The 25,422-nt window shown below is 32.9% G+C and overlaps 1 protein-coding gene across 1 annotated transcript; it reads left to right on the top strand.

Moving 5' to 3' along the window:
• The first annotated feature begins 4,192 nt into the window (after positions 1–4,192).
• Positions 4,193–24,093, top strand: LOC139484290 (interferon-induced very large GTPase 1-like). The gene is made up of 3 exons (XM_071268025.1): positions 4,193–4,462; positions 12,740–12,818; positions 19,062–24,093. Exons 1-3 carry the CDS (start codon positions 4,193–4,195, stop codon positions 24,020–24,022), a joined length of 5,310 nt encoding a protein of 1,769 aa, XP_071124126.1. The 3' UTR covers positions 24,023–24,093.
• Positions 24,094–25,422: the final 1,329 nt, after the last annotated feature.

The following is a 25,422-nucleotide window of genomic DNA, read 5'->3' as shown; positions in this document are numbered from 1 at the left end:
TGCGAATCCTTCCTAAATCTGCCCTTGAGCTTTAATTATAGATCAGCTAATTTTATACATGTATATGTTAGCGGCAATAAGTGAAATTAGGCATTAAGCTTAAATCCTAGGCAATAAGCTAACGCCTAGGCAGTAAGACTATTGCCTAAAGGATGTTAGGCATTAGTCTTAAATCCTAGGATTTAAGCCTAAATCCTGAAAAATATGTGCAGGCATTAAGCTTAATGCCTAAAACATAAATGCGAGTAAATAAAAGACATTTATTCATTTAAATAACAATATATTTGTAAAATAATAACATTATGAGAACTGGGGCCTGTTTATCGAAACTGTCCTAAGATCGATCCTATAAGATATTCCTAGGACAGAAATTATGATAAAATTAGGACCGACTTACGACATGTCTCAGCATGCACATTGAAGCTATCTGAGGATTATCTTAGCTAGGATGTCCTAACCGCGTATTGACGTAAAAAATAGCAAATGAAAAAAAATAATATTGTATCAAATTTAATTTAAAAACCGACTAATTATTAGAAAATAAATATTAGTTTTAAATTATAATAATTTGTACATTGTAAACTCTATGAAACAAAACATAAGTAAAAAATATAACTACGTTTTATATTAGAATTGAACAAACTAACTGCAAATAGTTAAAATTTTACATATAATCAGTAAAATCATGCTTTGAGGGAGCTGAAATGGAAGTGTCACAACACTCCACAAGAGACTGGAAATAAAATCACTAATAAGATATGTTATCTATATTAAAATAATAATCTAAAAGTATGAAAACTGGATAAAAATTTGTGTTCAAATAATTTTGTTATCACAAGTTGTGAAACTGGTAATAAAGAAAACTTACTTATCCTATAAAAAAAAAATTGAAAAATGGTGTGAGCAAAAAAATCACATTTTAATTTTGTCTACTTTTGCCCAGTTTAAAAAATCAGCTCGACTATAGTGAAGTGAAAAAAATTTCAAATACATATTAAAATTATTTTATACAATCTCCCCCTTCTTTAATTAGATTATAACAATCACTTTTTTAAATCTTTAATATTTAGTAATCACAAAAACATGAAAAAAGTATGTGTAAATTCTGTTTTTAACTGCTAAAATTACTAAATAAACTTACTAAATTTTAAGATCTGTCAAATGTATGTATATTTACACATGTTATATTAGAAATAAATTAAGTAACTCCTTTATATCAAAAATAAATCACCAAATATGCATTAATTCCAGATTTCACTTATTGCCTAAAATTATGTTCGGCAATAGGATGAATAATCATCATAAGATTTCAGGTAATAAGCTTAATGCCTGAAAATTTCAGGCAATAACTTAATGCCTAGGCGTTAGCTTATTGCCTAGGATTTAAGCTTAATGCCTAATTTCACTTATTGCCGCTAACATATATATGATTGTTATGTTCATTTGCATACACATTTAAGCACCTAAATCATGTAAATGTTTATCAAGAAAATAAATCTACAATTTCGCATCATATATATTGTGGATTTTTATATTGACGATTTAACAGTACACGTGCTTGGAAGAAAGACACTCAATGTCCAGTGGCTTATATTTCATGAATTTTCAGAACTGTAGGCAAAACGCAATTATACGATAAAAATAACTGTTCCGTAGGAGAGCCTAACCCCGGTGTATCATATAGGGGGGGAGGTAGCAATTACCCAGGGAGAGGCGATGATTCACAAGCTGTTAAACGAGCACCAGCATACAGTGTTATGATATTGTAATTATTATGTTTATTTATGTTGGCCTAATTTGTGTTGTATGGCCTAATAGTTGTTTACCAAATAATCTTATAATTGTGCAGTTTAGGAATCACTGGAACAATCACAGAATGATTGGAACTTTCTAGAATGATCCTTATAAAAGATGCGTAATTTAAACTTCTACGTTATTCCAGAAACTTCCGTTGTAACTTTCCAGGATTTTCCACAATGTTCCATTATAGAGTGTTCTAGAATTTTCCATTGACAACACTATATATACAGACACTAAAGTTAAACTCTCATAATTAAAACTTGGACATAGACATTGATAGACATTAGTATTCACAGCATTTGGATTGACACTTTTATTCTACAAACAACATCATACTGGATTGTGACATTAGTAGTGAACGTAATATTCAAATTGGATTCCGAAAGATTTCCGGATACAGATAAAGATAACAGATTGGACTCATATTTTGACAGTTAAGTTAACAGTAATATTTGTAAAATACTTCTTGTAAACTTTTGTATAATAAATATTGTTAAATTTTAGTATTGATTTGTGTCTTTTGTTGGCTACAATTTAAAGGCAATTTCTGGCCGTAACAGAAATTGGGGGCTCGTCCGGGATCTTAAAAATATTTTATTCAAAATTTGTTTAGTATTTGTATTATAACTAGCCAACAAAATTCTACAAAATGGCATTTGATGCTGGTAAATTTTTGAAAACGCCAGACCTGGAGAGTTTTGATAATTTAAAGAAAGACGAATTAGTGTTGCTTGCTAAACATCTGCAGTTAAATTTTAAAGTATCTATGAGAAAACAAATTATAAAAAATTTGGTTATAGACAAATTAGTTGACGCAGAAATTTTAGGTGAAGAGGCTCTTGAACTTAAGGTCGAAAATGTAGATGCCTTTAAATTAAAACAGCTTGAATTAGAACATGAATTTAAATTAAAACAAGCAGAACTGGAAATGAAGGAAAGGTTAGAAATAGAGAGAAAAGAAAAAGAAGATGAATTTAAATTAAAAGAACTGGAAATGAAGGAGAGGGAGAAAATAAAAGAAGATGAATTAAAATTAAAAGAACTTGAAATGAGAGAAAGGCTAGAGATGGAAAAACTGAAAATTGAAATGGTCAAAGAAGAAAGCAACACTAAAGTCCAGTCAAAATCAGATTATTTTGATGCAGCAAAAAATATACGTTTGGTTCCAAAATTTTGTGAAAAAACAGTCGATAAATATTTTCCACAGTTTGAGAAAATTGCTAATAATTTGAAATGGCCAAAGCCATATTGGACTACAATGCTACAAAGTGTTTTTGAAGGAAAGGCCGCTGAAATATACTCTGCACTTCCATCAGAAAAAAGTTCCGATTATGACACTGTGAAACAGGAAATTTTGAAAGCCTATGAGCTAGTACCAGAAGCATATAGACAGAAATTTAGATCTTATAAAAAGTTTGATTCGCAAACCTATGTGGAATTTGCTCGGGAAAAAGAAGATCTATTTGATAAATGGCTTACTTCAAAGAAAACAAAAAACAATTTTGATCAACTAAGACAATTGATGTTATTAGAAGAGTTTAAACAATGTGTTCATTCAGAATTAAAAACACATTTAGACGACAAAACTGTTGAGTCAATACATGATGCGGCTGTAATTTCAGATAATTATACTCTTTCACATAAAAGAAGTTTCAAGAGTCAAAATGTTAATACTTCCAGTGGAAATTACAAAAATCAAAGCACTGAGCGTACTGATAGTAAGCCTGTTCCACAGAATAAGAGTCAGTCCAGTTATAATATGTCTAGCCCAAAATTTGATACTTTTGAGAAGAAGTCACTGACTTGTGCTTATTGTAAGAAGATTGGTCACCTGATGGCTGATTGTTTTAGACTCCAGAAGAAGAATGAACGAGATAATAAGCCGAAGACCAGTGCTTGTACGACACCTTATATTACCAGTACATTGGAATGTCCTGCGAGTCAGGCTTTTAAGTCCAGTTTTTGTGATTACATGGAGGAATACAAACCCTTTATGTCTGATGGGTTTGTTTCTATTGTTGATGATACCACTCTTCAGCCTATTAAGATTTTACGGGACACTGGAGCTTCTCAGTCTTTATTGTTAGAAGGTGTGTTGCCTTTGTCCGAGAAGACTTCTGTTGGTGCCTCCGTTTTGTTACAAGGTGTAGAGTTAGGTTGTATAGATGTTCCTCTCCATCGTATTTATCTGAAGTCAGATTTGATAACTGGACCAGTTGTTGTAGGTGTTCGTCCTAATCTCCCTGTTGAGGGTGTTACCTTATTGCTAGGAAATGATCTAGCTAGGAACAAAGTGGTTGCTGAACCAATTGTTACCAGTGAACCGGTGGTGGATGTTAAATCACCTGAAGATGATGCTGAATTGTATCCAGCTTGTGTTGTTACTAGGGCGATGGCTAGAAAACAACAAAATGAGAATTTGCAAGAAGACAAGTTTGATTACATGGACCTTTCTGACACTTTTATAGCTGATATTGAAGATCCTGGTAACTCAGAAAAGGCTATTATAAAACCACCTAGTGTTAACAAAAATGTTATTATGCCATGGCCAGATGTAAACAGCCATTCATTAGACCGAAATAATTTACTCGAAGAACAACATAAAGACCCTGAGGTTCTTCAGCTCAGCCAGAGGGCTCAACCACAGGAGGAAGCAGACAAAGTGGCCGAATGCTTTTACCATCAGGACGGCATTTTAATGAGGAAGTGGAGGCCTCCTGATGCTACCCCAGAGGAGGAATGGAGAGTGGTGTACCAAGTGGTGGTGCCTAAAGTTTATAGGCAAGAAATTATTGGTCTTGCCCATGACACCCCCTTGGCTGGACACTTAGGTATAAGGAAGACTTGCCTAAAAATATTGCAACATTTCTACTGGCCCAGACTCAGAAACGATGTTGCAGAATACTGCAAATCATGCCATATATGCCAGGTTGTTGGTAAGCCTAACCAGAAAATACCACCAGCACCTCTTCTGCCTATTCCAGCCTTTGACGAACCTTTCAGCAGAGTTCTAATTGACTGCGTTGGACCTTTACCAAAGACCAAGACTGGAAATGCGTATTTATTGACGATCATGTGTACATCTACCCGCTTTCCTGAAGCTATTCCGCTCAGAAATATCAAGACACCTACTATCGTCAAAGCTTTGATCAAATTTTTCACATTAGTAGGACTTCCTAAGTCTATACAGTCCGACCAGGGATCAAATTTCATGTCGGGTTTATTTCAGCAAGTCGTATACCAGTTAGGGATTGCTCAGTACAGATCAAGTGCTTATCATCCAGAATCTCAAGGTGCCTTAGAACGTTTTCATCAAACATTGAAGAACATGATTAGAACTTTTTGTCTTCAATTTGACAGAGACTGGGATGATGGAGTTCACTTTCTACTTTTTGCGGTTCGAGAGGCTGTTCAAGAATCCCTTGGATTTAGTCCCTTTGAGTTGGTATTTGGTCATACTGTAAGGGGACCGTTAAAATTGATTAAGGAAAAGTGGCTTACTGAACATACTGACTTGAATCTTTTAGACTATGTATCTAGATTTAAAGAAAAATTGTATACTGCTTGTCAAATTGCTCAGAAAAACTTAAAAAATGTACAGAACAAGATGAAAATTTGGTATGATAAAGATGCCAGGGATAGAGTTTTTGAGCCTGGTGATAAGGTACTTGTATTTTTGCCAGTCCCTGGACATCCTTTACAGGCTAAATATTGTGGTCCTTATACAATAGAGAGTAAAATCAATGATTTGAATTATATTGTAAAAACTCCAGGTCGGCGTAAACAAAACAGAGTGTGTCATATTAATATGTTAAAACCATATTTTGAGCGTACTAATGTACTATGTGATAGTAAACCAGTTGCCACTTTAGGCATGGTTAAATTTGAGAACAATCATGACAAACCAGATGTAATTGAACCAACTTTTAGTTGTAAAACTATGGAAGAGACAGTTAGATTGAAAAATTCAGAAATTTTGTCAAATTTAGATTCAAAACTTGCACATCTGTCTTTTGATCGTAGAGAAGAAATAAAAACTTTGGTATTTTCTTTTAAAAATCTTTTTCCAGATGTGCCAAACAAAACCACTGCTGTTTGTCATGATGTTGATGTTGGAGATGCTTCTCCAATTAAGCAACATCCTTACAGGCTCAATCCACTCAAACTTGAAGTTATGAGAAAAGAAATTAAATATATGCTTGACAATGATATTATTGAGCCGAGTAACAGTGAATGGAGCTCTCCTTGTCTCCTTGTGCCAAAACCAGATAAAACTTTTCGTTTCGTGACTGATTTCAGAAAAGTAAATTCAGTCTCAAAATCTGATTCCTATCCGATTCCAAGGATAGACGATTGTATTGACAATATTGGTCAAGCAAAATTTGTGAGCAAATTTGATTTATTGAAAGGTTATTGGCAAGTTCCATTGACACAGAGAGCTCGTGAAATATCAGCTTTTGTTACACCAGATGGCTTATTTCAATATACTGTAATGCCATTTGGCATGAAAAGTGCTCCAGCTACATTTCAAAGAATGATCAATAATGTTATAAAAGATTTAGACTGTTGTTATGCTTATATTGATGATCTTATTGTATGTAGTGATAGCTGGGAACAGCATTTAACACATTTATATGATACTTTTGATAGATTGTCAAAATCAAATTTGACTGTTAATCTTGGTAAAAGTGAATTTTGTCAGGCCACTGTTGATTATTTAGGGCATACAGTTGGCCAAGGTCAAGTAAAACCTATTATGGCTAAAGTGGAAGCTATTTCCAAATTTCCACCTCCTACAAATAGAAAACAACTTATGAGATATTTAGGCATGACTGGATTTTACAGAAAATTTTGTTCAAATTTTGCTACTGTTGTTCAACCATTGACTCATCTTTTACGGAAAGATTCTAAATTTATCTGGAGTGAAAATTGTCAAAAAGCTTTTGAAAATAGCAAATCACTTTTAATTAATAGTCCAGTTCTGATTACTCCAGACTTTGAAAAACAATTTAAACTTGTCGCTGATGCAAGCGATGTAGGAATAGGAGCTGTTTTATATCAAGAGACAGATGATAATGTTGAAAAACCTATATCATATTTTTCTAAGAAATTAGATAAACATCAAAAAAATTATTCAACTATTGAAAAAGAGTGTTTTGCAATGTTGTCAGCACTTCAACATTTTGATGTATATTTGAATCCCACTGTATATCCTATTCTTGTTTATACTGATCATAATCCTCTCACCTTCATGCATAAAATGAGAAACAAGAATCAGAGGTTGACTAGGTGGAGTTTATTGTTACAGGAATATGATGTAATTGTAAAACATATTAAGGGTAAAGATAATGTAATAGCTGATGCTTTATCTAGAGCTTATTAAATCACTTTGTATATATTATGTATTTTTGTTCATATTATTCATGATAAGTTTTTGTTACACTAAAACTTCTTTTAAGGGGGGAGGTGTTATGATATTGTAATTATTATGTTTATTTATGTTGGCCTAATTTGTGTTGTATGGCCTAATAGTTGTTTACCAAATAATCTTATAATTGTGCAGTTTAGGAATCACTGGAACAATCACAGAATGATTGGAACTTTCTAGAATGATCCTTATAAAAGATGCGTAATTTAAACTTCTACGTTATTCCAGAAACTTCCGTTGTAACTTTCCAGGATTTTCCACAATGTTCCATTATAGAGTGTTCTAGAATTTTCCATTGACAACACTATATATACAGACACTAAAGTTAAACTCTCATAATTAAAACTTGGACATAGACATTGATAGACATTAGTATTCACAGCATTTGGATTGACACTTTTATTCTACAAACAACATCATACTGGATTGTGACATTAGTAGTGAACGTAATATTCAAATTGGATTCCGAAAGATTTCCGGATACAGATAAAGATAACAGATTGGACTCATATTTTGACAGTTAAGTTAACAGTAATATTTGTAAAATACTTCTTGTAAACTTTTGTATAATAAATATTGTTAAATTTTAGTATTGATTTGTGTCTTTTGTTGGCTACAATTTAAAGGCAATTTCTGGCCGTAACAACAGCATAGTATGAAGATCATCTTTTTTTCTTCATTTTATTTTTTTGGGCGTTGCAAATATTGAATCAAAAAAGTATTTTTTTAATTTTTTTTCCCCTTATTTTTCTGTAAGAGAAGAAGACAATGTTTTTGCTTTGATATTTTTTTTTAGAATAAACAATGCAACATTGTAATTTTGAAGAGTGGGAGGAGGTAGTTGGAGCACTTTTTTTTAGTTGTTAGGGGCATTGTTTTCTTCTGACTACCCTATATTTAGTAGCTTATCTCCTTCCACCCGGTGGTATTATATTTTAACCTTTCGTACGTCCCGATATCCTATCTCAAGAAAAATATAATTTAATAAGTGTCGGTACATGTAGGATAATGGTTGGAAGTTCCATGACTGAATATGTCAGAATTAAGGATCCCTAAAACGAGTCTTACATTTCGTTTGGACCTTGTATAGTCAACTGTATGACATGGGGTTTTTCTCATTGATAAAGTCCCAACTGTTTCATATAATTGTTAAAATCTACTTCATTTGAATTTTTTTGGACAGTTGTCTAGTTGGGAATCATACCAAACTCCTTATTTTCATATATGCACAACCATCTATTTTTTGGTTTCTTCGAACACATAAATCGTTGTGAGGACAGATAAGGAGTATATTTTTGTGTGTAGTATTTTTTTTTTTTTTTTTATATAAATTACCTATTTTATGAATCCAATATAACATGTATCAATGCTGTTATTCATGACCATCTTGCTGGAATTTCAAAAGTGCTGCAAAATGTAAAAAAAAAAAACCATATAATTATAGTTGATAATAAATCTTTAATGATTTGAAAATAAACAAATAAACAGGATAAGGCCGTAATAATTTATTCTTTGATTGACATTTCAAAATCAAGAACAATGTTTCAAAACCTACTTGCGTAGTAATGTTAGCACTTTTTGAATTACATTACAATATGTAAAATTTCTAATCGATCTTGGGTATTTAATTTAAACATGACGCTGTACAAATAAAAACTGTTAAGCTAAACAATATTTCGTTTCTTGTACGCTTCGTTTTAGTCTTTAGGATACACCCTTAAAATGGTGACTCTAAGGAAGGCATTTCAATTTATATTTGTATGGGGAGGGGGTGTTATATATTCTCTTTCAATTTTTCTTGTGTAAAGTGAGATCTTTTTAAAAAAAAACTATCAAAAAAGCATATTGCCAGATTGCAAAGTAGATCTACATTTTTTGTTGTTATTACAAGTGAAAAAGGAAAACGATTCTGCTAAACTTTAAGCCGGAACTTTTTTTCTGTGTGACTATGCACCATTTGAATACTGGTATATTGTTATATGAATATACGGAAATCATAGTTTATAAATATTGCAGTACATCCGAAGAGTTGTACATTTACTGAAGCAGAAGTGGTTGGAATGGATATATTTTGGAATGCATGAGCACTGGTATAAAATAAGCAGATATTGTATGATTTACCTAAATCTTCTATCGGATATACATGTAACTAGTTCTACATTTTTCCGGTATACTCTTCTTTGGGCTTTGTACTGTGGGCTTTATCATTTTGAGCTATAAGAAAAGAAATGCTAAATAAACCACAAACTTTTAGTTTATGAAGACAGCTTATCAAATTCAACAATATTGACAGAGTGCTTACAATCTAAATTAAATGGAGAATGTTTCCATTGAACACTTATGATGCCCGCCCCCCACACTTTTCGGTAAATTATATAGTAAGTTTGACACCACCCAAATTGGAACTTGGTATGTGTTTATTGGTAATAAGCATTGTGTATCAGTGTGTATCAGTTTCATATCATTTGGTTGAGAAAACTAAGGTTAGAGATGGAAACCAATTTTGTGGCAGACGGAGGGACAAGGGTAACACTTATTTTTTTCTTAGTGTGCCTCAAGATAAGTTTTGCGTTGATGGCTTGTAGACTTTATACTTTTATAATAGAAGACACTACAACTTTATACAAGTGAGACGTTAAGCAAACAATGATAAAAAAAGGTTCATTTCACCATTTGCTACGACACTTATCAGACTTTTGTTTGAATTTGCCATTTATTAGAAAATAATATTCAAATAAAATTTATTGATACTGCACTTTACTACATTATATATATACGTATATATTAGTTTATAACGACCTTCCCTGGCTATACGATGAATGATTTGTTTTTCTATTATTTATCCCTCTATTTCTTCGTAACTGGTACATTATAAAATTTTCCAGTGCACAGTATATTAATGGAAATAAACAATTTACTTCAAAGTTTGAAAAAGGAAATCTATTAACGAAAATCGCATTATGAATTATACTTCAACCGTATTTCTAAATGTTGGAAAAAATTATAAACAAAAAATGAATTCATCAATTTTCAGGGGACGCCACTCTTTTATTATGTAAACAAACCTATCATGTCGTCTGCGTCGGGCATTTATAGCCTGTGTTACACGTCTTACGCATTATCTGTAATATGTTTGGTGATAATACGTTATATCTATAATTGCTTGATATTTTGATTTATTATTTACCTCCGGAATATATTTTTTTAAAAAATGAAGAAAGAAAACACCCTCCCCCTACAGGACCGATAGACACAAGAATGTCTAGCAAGAAATATTTTGAATCTTGCAAAATATACTTCAGATAATATATTATCAAAAGTATATTCCCAGTTATTGAGGGCAGGCAACGATACATATTATTTGTATAAAAAATGCAATCGTTTTCAAGCTCAAGGCTAGCTGCGGAACCGTAGCTCTTAGGTCCTTATGTTATTTTTTGACTATTTGCGGACCATAGAGCTACGTATTTTTCCTATTTCAAAACGTTCGGAATTGCGACCCAGGTTCAGGTCGCACTTATTTCTCAAAAAAATATTGTTTATAATCCATGCAAAACTTGTCAATATATATAGTTCGTTTCGTTAGATATTTTTCTAGGATATGACGTACCTATTTATGTTTAAATATTCATTTCCTTAACACTATTGTCTAATTATTTCCATTTGTATACATTCTCCGCCTATTTTATTCGGCCATATTGAATCTCGTCGTGACGTCACGAGAAACAAGAAAAGATAACTCAAATATCCTCGATCTTCTATGTTGGAGGTGAGGAACGCCTATGAAAAACAAGAACAGATAACTCTTTTAGAAAAACACGTGTTGGTTTGTTTACTTATTTCTATGCGAGAATCGAGTGTTTTCAAAACTTTACAACATTAATTCATACGACATATTTAAATAGCTTGAAAGAATTATTATTTCCATTAGTATTTAACCTTAATTAAACGTACTTTCATTCAAAAAGTCATGAAAATTAAATAAAAGATAACATAAACAAACCAACACGTGTTTTCCTATAAGAGTTATCTTTTCTTGATTCTCGTGACGTCACGACGAGATTCAATATGGCCGAATAAAATAGGCGGAGAATGTATACAAATGGAAATAATTAGACAATAGTGTTAAGGAAATGAATATTCAAACATAAATAGGTACGTCATATCCTAGAAAAATATCTAACGAAACGAACTATATATATTGACAAGTTTTGCATGGATTATAAACAATATTTTTTTGAGAGATAAGTGCGACCTGAACCTGGGTCGCAATTCCGAACGTTTTGAAATAGGAAAAATCCGTAGCTCTATGGTCCGCAAATAGTCAAAAAATAACATAAGGACCTAAGAGCTACGGTTCCGCAGCTAGCTCAAGGCCTGATCCACTTGCCCGGCAGACTCGTAAATAAAACTTACATTTGCATTTATAATTGCTTATTGCAAACATGCAGAATACCAGTTTTTATTTTTTTATTTACCTGTAGTTAAAATTTGGGTTGGAAATGTGTTGCTTACCCGTATTTTCTTGAGAGTGCTTGGTAGTCTTGGTTTTCCGTCTGCATCTAGCTACCGGAATAGCGTCGGAACCGGACCGGTACATTTGTCGTATTATATCGACTTGTTAAAATTGTAAACAAACGGATATTTATTTTTTTTCAATTTAAAATATGAGCGCCAACGTAGACCACCATGATATTTCATAAGATGAAAAATATAGTAGAGAAGAGTAGCTGGTTGATTATTTCAGGATGGTCTACGCTGATGTCGAATATTGTCTTCAAACGTCACAAAATTGTAGATTTAAAACACTTTTCGTTGTTCATGGCCCTTTTTAAGACTCTTTTTGCAAAAATCTAGGGACATATTTCAGCAAAATAAGGTGATACGTTTAAGAACAGATACTATAGGTCATTTCACATGCAGGATGGGTTTCAACATAAAAGTTTCTCAAATCGGGAAAAAGGGGGGCCAAATATGCCTCTTATCATACCTTGTCCTTTGTAAGAATGCTCTGTTATGAGTAACGTTACAGTTGTAAAAAATAGCGGATGCAGTATAATTCACACAGCTATGAAGTCTAAATTTGTTGTAAACACATTGTTATAAACAGTGAATGTAGTTTGTTAAATCCAAATGGGTTAATTTGGGTATTTGTACCACGCTTTTTATATTAAACAAAGTTTAACTTGGATCGTGATTATTCTTGTCACAAAACGTAATATAATTGAATGGGTAATTGCATTCTGTCTTTTTAGTATGAAAGATATGCATAAGGATATTTCTATATTGACTAATCAGTATATATTATTATTGTATGTTGATGAAGTCGCTTATCCTTAATTTTGGAAGATCCTAAGTGTTTATGTTGTTTATTTTTTCCTTTAAATATATAATCAATAGACCTATTTTGACGGATATTACATATTACATTGTCCATTTTCGTATTCTGACAATTAATTTCGTAGTATAACGTTCACATATTTCATGGTCAACGTTTTACCAATATTTCAGGAAATACAAGAAACTCAGCAGACTGTTTATTCATCCACTGTAGATACAATTCCAACTGATAGAAAACAGGGTTACCAAGGTAATTTTTTTAAGTAATAAGATACACATTAGTAAACAAACATTTTTATATAGTAAGATGAAATAAAGGATGCGGCATAGCAATAATAGTGCTATGCAAATGCAGAAGATAGGGAGTAAATTTGACAAGAGCCTTTATTTTGTTCCTGAAATAGCAAAAAAGTAACCCTATTAAAGCCTTTGATCTATATTAATTGTATTGCTTAATGAACGACGCTAGATTAAAACTGACGTGGAAAGGTAACACCCGGCCACTGAAAGCTTCATTTTTATGAAGCCCAGGTGGTCGTGTGGTCTAGCGGGACGGCTACAGTGCAGGCGATTTGGTGTCACGATATCTCAGTAGTATGGGTTCGAATCCCGTCGAGGGAAGAACAAAACATTTGCGAAAGCAAATTTACAGATCTAACATTGTTGGGTTGATGTTTAGACGAGTTATATATATACAATTTTAATAAACTCGATATGGAAAAACTGCTCTTGTCTCATTTGAGATAAATATCTATTTGTGATTTTACCTCACTTAAATATGTAGACTCCCCTGACCAGTGCTCGATAACACGCTACAGAAATGATTTTTTTAATGAAAATAAAACACTTTTGAATATTTTTTGTTTTTATACCTTAAAAGGGGCTTTACAGGAAATGTACATTTCGCGTTATCGTAACTTAACTGGAAATTAATATCAGACAATGAATCAACAGTGGTGAATCGAAGTTGAAAAGATCGCTCTTGGAAGCCGGTTTAAAAAAAAACTTTAAATACATATTTAATAGTTTGAAATAACATGGATCGATTATAAATTCATTAACTATTCAAATGATGTGATTCCTACAGTAATATTCAATCCAGGGCGTTTGTATCATCATGTTTTGTCCCCCTAGAGCCCTTCATATTTTCACTTGACCGCCGCCATTTGTATGCAAACAATATATTTTGGATAAACTTGCTTGTTCCTTCATGAATATTTTTAGCATGTGAATCAAGCATGCCCCAAGGTGACTTCATAATAGGAATTAAACAACCAATCAGGTCCTTTTATTTCAAATAAGGTCAACTGTGATTAAACAAAAGGTCATGAATTAGTTTGCACGATTATGTCGGTAAACAGTAAAATCCAGTGTTAAATTATCGAGCACTGATCAGGAGAGTCAGACTCTATGGACCCATGGATTTTCTTGGTAAATTTTTGTTTTTTTGCGATCCCTAACGATTTCGCAGAAAATTTTCCACAATTTTGATCACAATAAAAAAAACATTTCTGACCTGGCCCTTGATCATATACATTTTAGGAAAACTTATGCTTGTATACAACTTTATTCATAATGCTTTCCAGGAGAAACTATATCAATGATATAACAACTAATCACAGACAGCCATCTATTTTCATTTCTATGTCATGCTACCTTCACAAATAGCTGCGCCCATGCTACTTTTTTTTAGTTCATTATAGTCAACTGATTCTAACGTTTGCAATTTTGTTTATCAGGTTGAGTAATTGAAGTTTTTTTTTCTAAATATGAGCAAGAGACTTAACCAAATATGATGTGGATGCTTATTCAAAATATTAACTTTCATGATGAAAATTTACCCTTTTCTGTTACCTTTGATAACTTTTTACACCACTGAGTCGATTCCACTGCTGGTGGACGTTTCGTCCCCGAAGGTATCTAACACCAGCCAAGTAGTCAGCACTTCGGTGTTGACATGAGTATCAATTATAGGGTCATTTTTTTTTATAAATATCCTGTTTACAAAACTTTGAATTTAAAAAAAAAACGTAAGGATTGTCTTACCCAAGGAATAGATTAACTTAACTGTATTTAGCATATCTGTTTTAAATTTTGTCTCCTCAATGCGCTTCAACTTTATACTTGTTTGGCTTTATAACTAGTTTGATATGAGAGTCACTGATGAGTCTTACGTACACGAAACCGTGCGTCTGGCGTATCAAATTATAATCCTTGTACCTTAGATAACTTTTTTCAGACTCGGTTCAACTTGTTTATCTATAGTTATCATCTCTTTTTTGTACTTCTTCTGTCCATCACAGTGAACATTTGCAATTAGATCTAGATCGAAGCAAATTGCGGTGAGTCAAATTGGAGTAATATTCTATAAGTGAAAAAAATATCATGGATAATGATTTAGGTATATGTTAAAATAGGTCACCTGGACCGAAATTTTCAATAAAATGGCGGACATAGAAATATCATTATTTTATTTTGATATCCAACCTTTTTCAAAATGTAAAGAAAATGATTTTTTTTTGTGCTGGTCATTAAACTTTTGGCTTAAAGTTATCCTCTAAACCACTTATTCTATTCTATAGTTAATGTTTAAATACAAAGTTAGCACTTCCGGAAAATAAAACCAATATGGCGTAAATTTCAAAGATGAGTCCTCGGTCCATATCTTCGATGTAGAGTTTTGGATAGATTGATTAAAATAAAATAAAATCACTTATTAAAAGTACTAAAACATCTTTAAAATTACTGCTTTATGGCCGCAAATACATGTTTATTCACAATCGGAGAGCTGATTTTCCTCATTTACAAAGATCGTGTTATTGTTTCTTACATCAATAGTGTACAAGCTCCTGATAAGGTGAAGAGGCCCCAAAAAGAGTTATCCAAAAGATTTCCAAAGGTTTATATTTTTCCCTTCGCTATTCATAAGCGTATGGACTAATAAGCATAGGAACCAATTCCAAGCCATGGCATATTGCACGTTTTACATGCTGAAAAAAAAACTAGACCGAGTCGTTACAATAGCCTGATAGGCGTCTGGACTAGTTAGCAAAGGAAACAAATCCGAACTTTTTACTCATCCACACCCGCCATGGTATATTGCACGTTGTACATGCTGACAAACACTAGACGGAGTCGTACAAATAGCATCAATAAGTCAGTTTGTTCGATCTTACTACAAAACCACATATCGTTTTATCAATGACATTATCAAATCCATTTATGGTGATGTTGGCTGATTATTCATCATTCTAAATCATAAAGTGTCATCTTCAAACGCCATCCATGTCAACAACTAAGTTCTCTTTCAAGTAAACGTGCATTTGAAAGGTCATGGATATATATCTAAAGCTTTTCCCACTTCTAGATGCAAGCCAAAATTCGTCTGCCCCTATGTCACAAAATAACGAAACAGCAATGACAGCAACATCAGTATCGACTGTTCGAGTCATGACTCAGCTAAGTCTGTGTATCACTGCATCAGACACATGTATCTTGATTCTAGCATAAGCCTCTTCATGTTAACATGGGGATAAATTTGAAACACCATCATGTGGAGGATAACCCAGAACACCCTGAGCATTTGTTGCTACAACTACCTTTCCCTCAAAATCTATTGAGCAAGCTCCTGTGAATAAAAACTAAAAAGTTCTTTCTTAATGTCGTCAACCCTCAGAAAACTTTGCCAATTTTGAGAAATTTGTCTTGATCCTGAATTCTTCTATTTATTCCCTTTCCCCTAAATGTAGCTCTTGTTTCTTGTAGCAACCTTCAAACTACCGGTATTTTCTATGTACGCATCCGAGACTACATCCACTGCTGTTACAGTTCCAAGGTGTTTCATAACGAGTATGCTGATAGGGTATTATGTCCTTACCTTAAAAAAAACGTGAAGCTGTTACAAGAGTGGATGAAGTCTTAGATGCATATGGTAGTTGTAGCAACACATGTTCAGGATATTCTATCTTAACCACCACGTGATGTATTTCAAGTTAAGCACCATATTCACATTAAAAGGCTGACACTAGAATCATGGTGCATGTGTCTGATGCAGTGAAACAGGAACTAAAGGAGTCATTATTCAAACAGTCGTTACAGATGATGCTGTCATAACTGTTTCGCTATTCCGTGACATAGCTAGGGGTAGACGAACTATGGATTGTGTTTAGGAGGGGAAAAGGCTTTGAATAAATATTTATCAATGACCTTTCAAATGCACTAGCGATGAGTGATCACACACACATATTGTTATTCATGTATTTAGCGGTTGTGATACGGTGCTCTGTTTGCTAAAAGGGGGAAAGAGACTGCGTGGGAGACATTGATGGCATTTGAATATGTGACTTTAACATAAAGAATGATAATTGATCCGCCTAGATCACCGGTGTTTACTGTAAGATCGCACAAACTTATCAGATGGGGTTAGCATGGTTAACAAAGAAAGAAATAACTATTTACACAAAAGGGAAGACTAATTGAGGCTATGACCTCAACTTAGTCTAGTCTTTCCAAGCATGCAAAGCATAAAATATACTAAGACACGTGTTTAGAGGACGAGCTTGAAATTGTCTCTTATGCTACCCAGTCCATGCGCTAATGGATGTCGAAAGGACAGAGAGGAGCACTTTTAAAACACATTTTGAGGCCTCATCATGTTGTCAGAAGCTTGCACATTGTGGACGTAAGAAAGGTTGCCGCAGTTGTTGTTAATTTGGAAAATCAAGTCTCCCGTGCCCTGCGTCGTATGCATGTGGTGGTGACTGGGAATTAACATGTTGTTTTTTTTTTACCAAATAGTGGTAATTTTTAAGATGTTTTAGTACTAAAGTGATTTTCTTTGTTTTAATCAATTTATTTAAAATTCTACATCGAAGATATGGATTGAGGACTCATCTTTTGACATTTACGCCATATTTTTTTTACCGGAAGTGTTAACTTTGTATTTAAATATCAACTACAGAACATGATTATTGGTATAGAGGATAACTTAAAGCCAAAAGTTTAATGACCAGCACAATAAACCCACATTCTTCACATTTTGAAAAGAAGTTGAATATCAAAATAAAAAAAATGATATTTCTATATCCGCCATTTTGAATATTACCAGAATTTAGGTTGTTAAGACATATGTCTAATACATTGTATCCCTTATAGTCATCAAAGAAAGGTTCCTGCACAATTTAATGATAGTAGCAATACGTTAAAACACATTTCAATCGAGCTCCCTAAAAAATAAGCTTATTTTAGTACAATGTCCGCCATTTTTGGATTTTATCGGAAGTTGGGTTTTTAAAGACATCTAATCTATATAATATATCCAAAAGTAGTACATAACAAAGGTTTGTACCAAATATTATTATAGAAGCATGATAATAACACCTTTTCACATATTAGCCTTCGATAATGGGCCGATTAAAGTGTGATGTCCGTCATTTTGGATTTTATCGGAAGTGAGACATTTTTTATTCAAATGCCACCTATCTGAAATAAAAGAGTAATAGTTGAGAAAGGTCTATGCCAAATTTCATGCTTATAGCAGGATGTGAACAATTCGTCTGAAATATGCTTGTAGACGCCGGACTAGTAGTATATGTAATTCAAGGGTAAGACTTTACTGTTAATGCAGAAAGTTATGATTTTTTTATATTTATGGTTGTATATTCTAAACAAAAACAAAAAATTGGTGTTCGATAAATTTTTCTTCAAATTTGCCAAAAAAGGGAAGATAACTTAAATAGAAGAAGATATTATTCAGAAAAAGTAATTTTATAAAAGAAAGTGTTGTGAATTTTTTTTTCTTTTTCTTATCTGAAATCATATTGCAAGAGCTATCGTCTTTCATTTTATCTTATAAATTTTAAGGAGAAGTTTGTTTTATCACACACATTTCTCAATAAATAATTTATTCAAATTCTGACAATTGTGCACAACCTGTAGCGTGAAAAAAGTCCCGTGACCCATACTTTTTTATTTATCTTTCAAAATAGCATAATAAAAACTTCATTTGGCAAATTACTTATAATAAAAAGTTCTATTGATTTAAATTGAGACCACCAGCCACATAAAAAAATGCATCATTTGCAGGAATAATAGTATATGTATTGTGGATTAGGATAAAGCACTAACAACCTCAGTTTTCTAAAGATGGCTAGGAATTATGTGCTTTTAGTACTTCTTTGCTGTTAAATCCGCGTCGGAGTTCATAACTAAACAGCTTTAAACCTGTTTAAGATCGTTTTGTCATTATCCTGCAAAGGAGTTAACTTCTTATTCAATTAGCTGGACTTGGGCACTTTCTTACCTAAAACTTGCTAGATTATCAAGTTTTCACTATCCAATAATAACATACAAATCATAGACTATATTGGAATGTGGATGATAAGCTAAAGTATAATGAGGGTTTACATTCTTTTACCTCAGGTCTTAAGCATGATAAAAGAATCTTACTTAATAACCCATGATCTAGTGCATAATTAATTTGTTTGCTTTTCAGAGTCTTCCATGGAGGTTAAATGCAGTGATAAAAGACATCTGCCTTCTGTCGAGAATGAACAAAGAATAAGAAAAGATTGCTTCTCGGCAGAACAGCTGAATGCACCCGTTAAAAAAACATTTAGTGTAGAGAACAATAAGTCAGAAGATACAGATGAAAAACTCCCTGATTTAAATCTTTTTATCGATTCTTTAGGGTTACTTGAATATTATCCTGATAAAATGCAAGTACGAGAGGTAATGAAGGTTGAACTTTCTGTGAAAGATGTTACGTTTAAAGAAATAGCATTCAATTTTGTAAGAAATATCATAATGATCAATTTAAACGGACGTGATAGATTTGTACAAGAACAACTAAGACAAAAATACAAACCTAAAACAGGTCAAACTAATTCTACTGAAAGTTATATACATACTTTAAGAGCCAAATCTAAAAATACAAACCGCGAAATAAACCCACTTGACCTGACTATTGCCATCTTTAAGTGTGCATCTCCTATGTTAAAACATACACTTGCTTGTAAATTTTTTGCTTGTCAGTTAGCTATCCCATTTGCATTTCCAAAGTTCGCTGATGAAGAGATCCCAATTTTGTCATCCCTCCTCCATGCAATCGTTATTGAATGCACATCCGAAGGAAAGCCGATTAATAAAGTGTCTGTAGACTGTCCTTGTCATGTTGTATCGTTTTGTCGTTTCGGGCATTTGTCTGTTTCAAAATCAAAACTGATGAATGAAATTCTCAATGACCATTACCACAACACATTTCTTGACAAAGATTGCCCTTTGGGATCATCAAATCGTTACATAAGCGATGGATTGATCGAAGCAGCATGGTATCTACCGTCGAGCAAATCTAGTGTTTTGAGTAGTGTCACAACATTTCTTAATTTACGTGGTGATGCCAATCGATATCAAGAACAGTTAAGGATTTTGTCAAGAATTTCCTCTATTTTAGTTATAGTGATTGACTTAAGTAAATTGGATGAAAACTTTACAACAAATTTTTTACAGCCTTTGCTTCAAAATGTCCAACGAATCATAATAGCCATTGATGCTTGTAGGAACACAGAAAATGAATTAATACAAAAATTCGAGACATTATCAAATTGGGCATCAAAATATAACGAAAGGGTTATATTTTGCGTCTTAAAGGTAGACGAAAAGATGAGGAGCAGTGCAGATATCAAAAAAGAAATGAGAGATATAATACGAAATATGTTAGATACGAGACCCTTATCACCAATATCGTCCAGAATAAAAGCTAGCAACCTTAACACAAATGAACACATCGGATTTTATCGAGATGTACAACAAACCGTGAATGACCTGTGGGAATTGTTCCCTGAAAGCTGCGAAAATGTTAAACAGCAAGTCACTCCAGTACAAGGGGAGCATTGGACAGCATGGAGTACACTAAATAAAACGTTTCAAAACTCCACATTGTTTAAAAGTCAAAACAAGGCAGACCAAATCAAGATCAAGATGATCGCTGAACGTATGAAACAAGTTGCGCTATGCCAGACTATTGAACCTTTCATGGCGAAATTTATAGACTGCTGTTGGCAATTTTCTGAAATCGAAAACGAATGTCAAGTTTTTGTCATGTTGGTAAAACAACTGCTAGATGACAGTTCAAGAAAGGTATTACCTCAATTCCAATCACAATATGTGCTTGATTGGGAGTGTTTAAAGGACGCGAAAGAACACAAAAAGGAAAACGCAGAAATAAAGAAGTTATTGAAAAGAGTTGCACAAAGTGAGAAAAAATTATCTGAAGCATCTTTTGGATTTGAACACTTATGTAGAGAAATGGGTCAAATATTTGAAGCTTTATCAGAATGCGAAACAGTAAGTAAAGATCTTCAGAAGTATGTAGATATTCTCCCAAAAATTGCTGCTAGATTGCTTCTAATTGGACAACCCTTTGAACTGATGGATGGAGATGTTGCAAATGTTCCAATAATATGGATAAATGCAGTTTTTTTGGAACTAAAACAATCTTTAAACAACAAAAAATTATTAGCATTATCAGTCCTTGGAATTCAGAGTTCCGGTAAGTCCACTCTTTTGAATACAATGTTTGGTTTCCAGTTTGCTGTCAGTGCAGGAAGATGCACAAGAGGAGTGTATGCACAACTTATGCCAGTGGAAAATACAGCATTCCCATTTGATTATATACTTGTTATAGATACGGAAGGCCTAAGAGCTCTTGAACTAGCTGATTTAAAGAAATCCCATGACAATGAGTTAGCAACCTTTGTTGTTGGTTTGGGTGATATGACAATTGTGAACATCAAAGGTGAGAATACCTCAGAAGTAAAAGACGTATTACAGATAGTTGTTCATGCTTTTCTCAGACTTAAACTAGCAAATAAAAGAAAATCAAGTTTGAAACAGAGGTGTATATTTGCTCATCAGAATGTTCCCGCGCAGGATGCAAATGAAAAAATGAGACATGGAAGACAAAAATTTATCGAAATTCTTGATAAAATGACAAAAGAAGCAGCTTTTCAGGAAGGAATTTCTGATATCCAAACATTTAACCAAGTCATTCAGCTAGATATAGATAAAGACATCTGGTATTTTTCAGATTTATGGCGAGGTGATCCTCCCATGGCTCCTGCAAATCCTGGATATAGTGAAACTGTTACCAATGCACTTAAAGCGATCACTAAAAGGCTGATCTTTGACAGAGAAACGTACCTTACCATTACAGATACAGTCACCCGAATATGCGATCTTTGGACAGGTATACTTAAAGATGACTTTGTATTTAGTTTTCGAAACTGTTTAGAATTCAAGGCTTTTAATGACATGGAGCGCCACTATCACAGTTGGGCTTGGGGACTTGAACAGAAGGTTCAGGAATTTATAAAAGCCGATGCTAAAAGTACATTGATGACATGTGATCATCCAGATGAGTTTGATAATAACATTCAAAATATTTTTATCAAGCTTTCTAAAATGGTCAATGAAGACCTAGATGAAGGAACCAAAGAATTGGATTCATTTATAGAGAATAGCTGTTTAAAAGATGTAATGATTCAATGGCAACAAAGTAAACACAGCAAATTTAAATATTTTGGAGACGAATTAATCGAACAAGCAAAAATAGATATACGCAATATGAAAACAGAATTGAAGGTCCAGAAAAAAAGACTGACGGATAAAACAAAACATGAATTCGAAATAAATCGTCAAGCTGAAGAAATTGCTGTTCAAATGAAAGGAAACCGTCTCAACAAAGCTACAGCCAGCACCATTCAGCAAGCCTTCGATAGAATGTGGAATGGTTGGATTAGTCAGTTTGATACAAAAGCATTTCAGCATGTCAGTTCAATAAAAGAACAGATAGAGTTATTGATACACAATCGTTTCTCTGCAGACGTTGCATATTTGAGAGAGGTTGACGAGGCTCCTTTTTTGGATGATATTCCTTTTAATTCAATGAAACAACTGGAATACCATTTCGTGGTGCCCTATATAAAAGAAGAACACTTTAGCATTCACTCTAAGTACTTTGGTAAGGGAACCGAAATACCGATAGTCCAATGTAAAGTTCAAATAATAGAAGTGGTGAATGTCATCTGCCGAAAAATTGATTCCAGATTATCGGAACTACAAGTTCAAGATATCAAATTTTCTACCGCATACGTTTCAGAAATCTTTAATATCATATGCGACGCGTTTGACAAGCACAACGAACATAAACAAAATGGATTCCATTTCAATTTGACAGCTGCATTTCGGGCATGTATTTGTACATACGTGAAAAGGTATTTAGTAGTTTTTTTTGAAAAGCTAGATGAGAAATACAGTGGAAAACACAGTCCAAAGGCTGTCATGGAAGAGTATAAAGGAACTGTACGGAAACTATTTGAAAACACAGTTGGAAGCAAAACTGAAGATGTGATTGCGGTAGACCTTTTCAGAGATGCTATTATCAAAGAAATGGACAAGTACATCTCTGGAATGATGTCGATTGATGTACAGAGCTACATCTTGGGAATGTATCCTTCCAGGAAACTACGCCTTATTAAAGATATATTAACAAAATTGGCTGAAAATGAGGAATTCTCTGGAATCAAATCATATATCCAAGACCCTCTTGTTTTTTCCACAAATTGGATAAATGATGTAACAAACACGACAATGTTTGAAAATAAAGAAGATGGTTACACTGTTTACGCAAATCTTGCAAAATCTAGAATTCAAAAGTTATTTCCCAAGATAGCAGAGGCCATTTCTAACTCTTACCACAAATGTGAACAAAACAACTGTAAAACCGTTTCTCAATGGATAGACTATTTTGTTGAAAATATCAACCAGAATAAAATTCCGATATCAAAAGATACAATGGCACATGTTAAATCTAGGAAGGTATCAGATTTATGCAGTTTCGTTGAAATGTTGAATAAGCAACTTGGAGACATTAAAAAAGAGATGTCAACTATTTTTGAAAATCAGACAAAAGGCAGAGTCTCATGGGACGAAAACCCCGTCCCAAAAATTATGCTCAAACTATGGGGCTGTTCGGAAACTTGTATGTTTTGCAATGAACCGTGCATTCAAACAAATAAAGATCATATTGAACTTGGAAAAGACCATGAATGCCTTCAACATCGTCCTCAAGGCATTGGGGGGTTTCACTGGAATGACACAAGCAAGCTATGTGTTGAATTTTGTAACCACTGGGTAGGGACTGATCAAACATACATATGGAACAGAGGCATAGAAATCGAAGAAACCAGAAAATACAAAGAATATAAAAAGCATTTTCCTAATTGGGATATTCCCCATAATCTTGATAAATGTGAATACTGGATGTGGATATTATGCAAGTATAAAGACAATTTAAGAAAATTATACTGTACAAAATCACCTGACATTCCTGAAAGCTGGCCACTTATTTCAAAAGCAAAAGCATTAGAAAGTTTGTCTGTTTACTCGATTGGTTAGTCGAAGAACTATGGGAAACGTTTGAATTTGACTAAAAAATAAAATAAACTATATTTGTTTAAAAAAAGAAAGAAAAGAACGGACCCTTTTGTTTATTAGATATTTCGTGTTGAGTTTTCTAAAATATTTTATTTAAAAACACAGTTCTTCACACAATTCAGCTGGGAAAAAAGCAGCCCACTTGACCTATCTTATTCATAAAGCGTTTATGTCAAGATCACAACGCACCAATAATTGACTATCGGTGTTACTTCCTATGGCTTCTGTTATAGTCAATTATGGGGCAACTGAAGCAAACAACAGCATCTCTCTACTTTAGGTTACGTAATCAGAATTTCTAATATTTTAAGCATGTATAAGTTGACAAATGGCACTATGCGTCGTTTCTAATTGACCTGTCTTGTTATAATTAAAATAGGACCAATGGCGAGACTGTTGATCATCCGGTTTTGAAGGAGTGCGTGTATTTCTTTGATTATGTACGTAGAAATTTGAACTCGCTCTTAAAGCTTCTACTTTATCAAATAACACATTGTTTAAATCTATGTTGTAAAAGGTTCAACTCTTAAAATCATTTTAAATAATTGAAAAAATACTGAATTTGTGAATGTCATTAAAACACACAATTATAGACTCTATAACACTTTTGTAAATATGTATATTAACATTAAATTTAGAATCGTTAATACCATTGAATATTCTGAGTACAATAACAATTATATTAATTTTACTTTCAAATTAGATATTTGTACTTTTGTATTTTTAAATCTGAAATATAGTATCTATTTGAAGTTACTTATAGATTCATTTGGCCGGGTGTAATTTAATTGAAATATTTCAATATTGTACATATTTCGTTATAAACAATGTCACTATAATAAACAAATTTGTAATGTACATATTTAGTTTTCAAGAGAAAGAAAATCAAAAGTCTGTTTTTCATGCCTAAATTGTGTTTTTGTTTTTATTTATTACTTAAAGTTCTTAAAGATATAAAAAATAAAAACATTCTCATCTTAATAACGGGGGGCCTCAGTGGCCGAGTGGTTGCCTTGAAATAGCAAAAACGTGCTGAATGTGACGTCTGATACTAAAAAGTACTCTCTTCAATTTGCCTTTCTAGTGTACGTTTATAATTTTTGCTAAACACAACGTTTTTTCTTTAGTTTATTATAAGTCAAGATAAATTTGTATAAGTTGAACTATGCATAACGTTTAGAACAAACATATACTACATACATTTTTATTTATGTTTCATGATGATAGAGTTTGTTATTTTACAGCCAAAATCTGCCATGAAATACTTCATAAGAGAAAGTGTATTTTATACTCGTAATAAGTGTATATAATGTTGTATGTTTTCTTTTTGTATAATTGTTATTAATAGTATGGTGTTTTAT

This window comes from Mytilus edulis, chromosome 8, assembly GCF_963676685.1.
Source record: "Mytilus edulis chromosome 8, xbMytEdul2.2, whole genome shotgun sequence".
NCBI lineage: Eukaryota > Metazoa > Mollusca > Bivalvia > Mytilida > Mytilidae > Mytilus > Mytilus edulis.
Note: the sequence above shows the minus strand (reverse complement) of the source record. Positions and strands in the feature narration are given on the sequence as shown.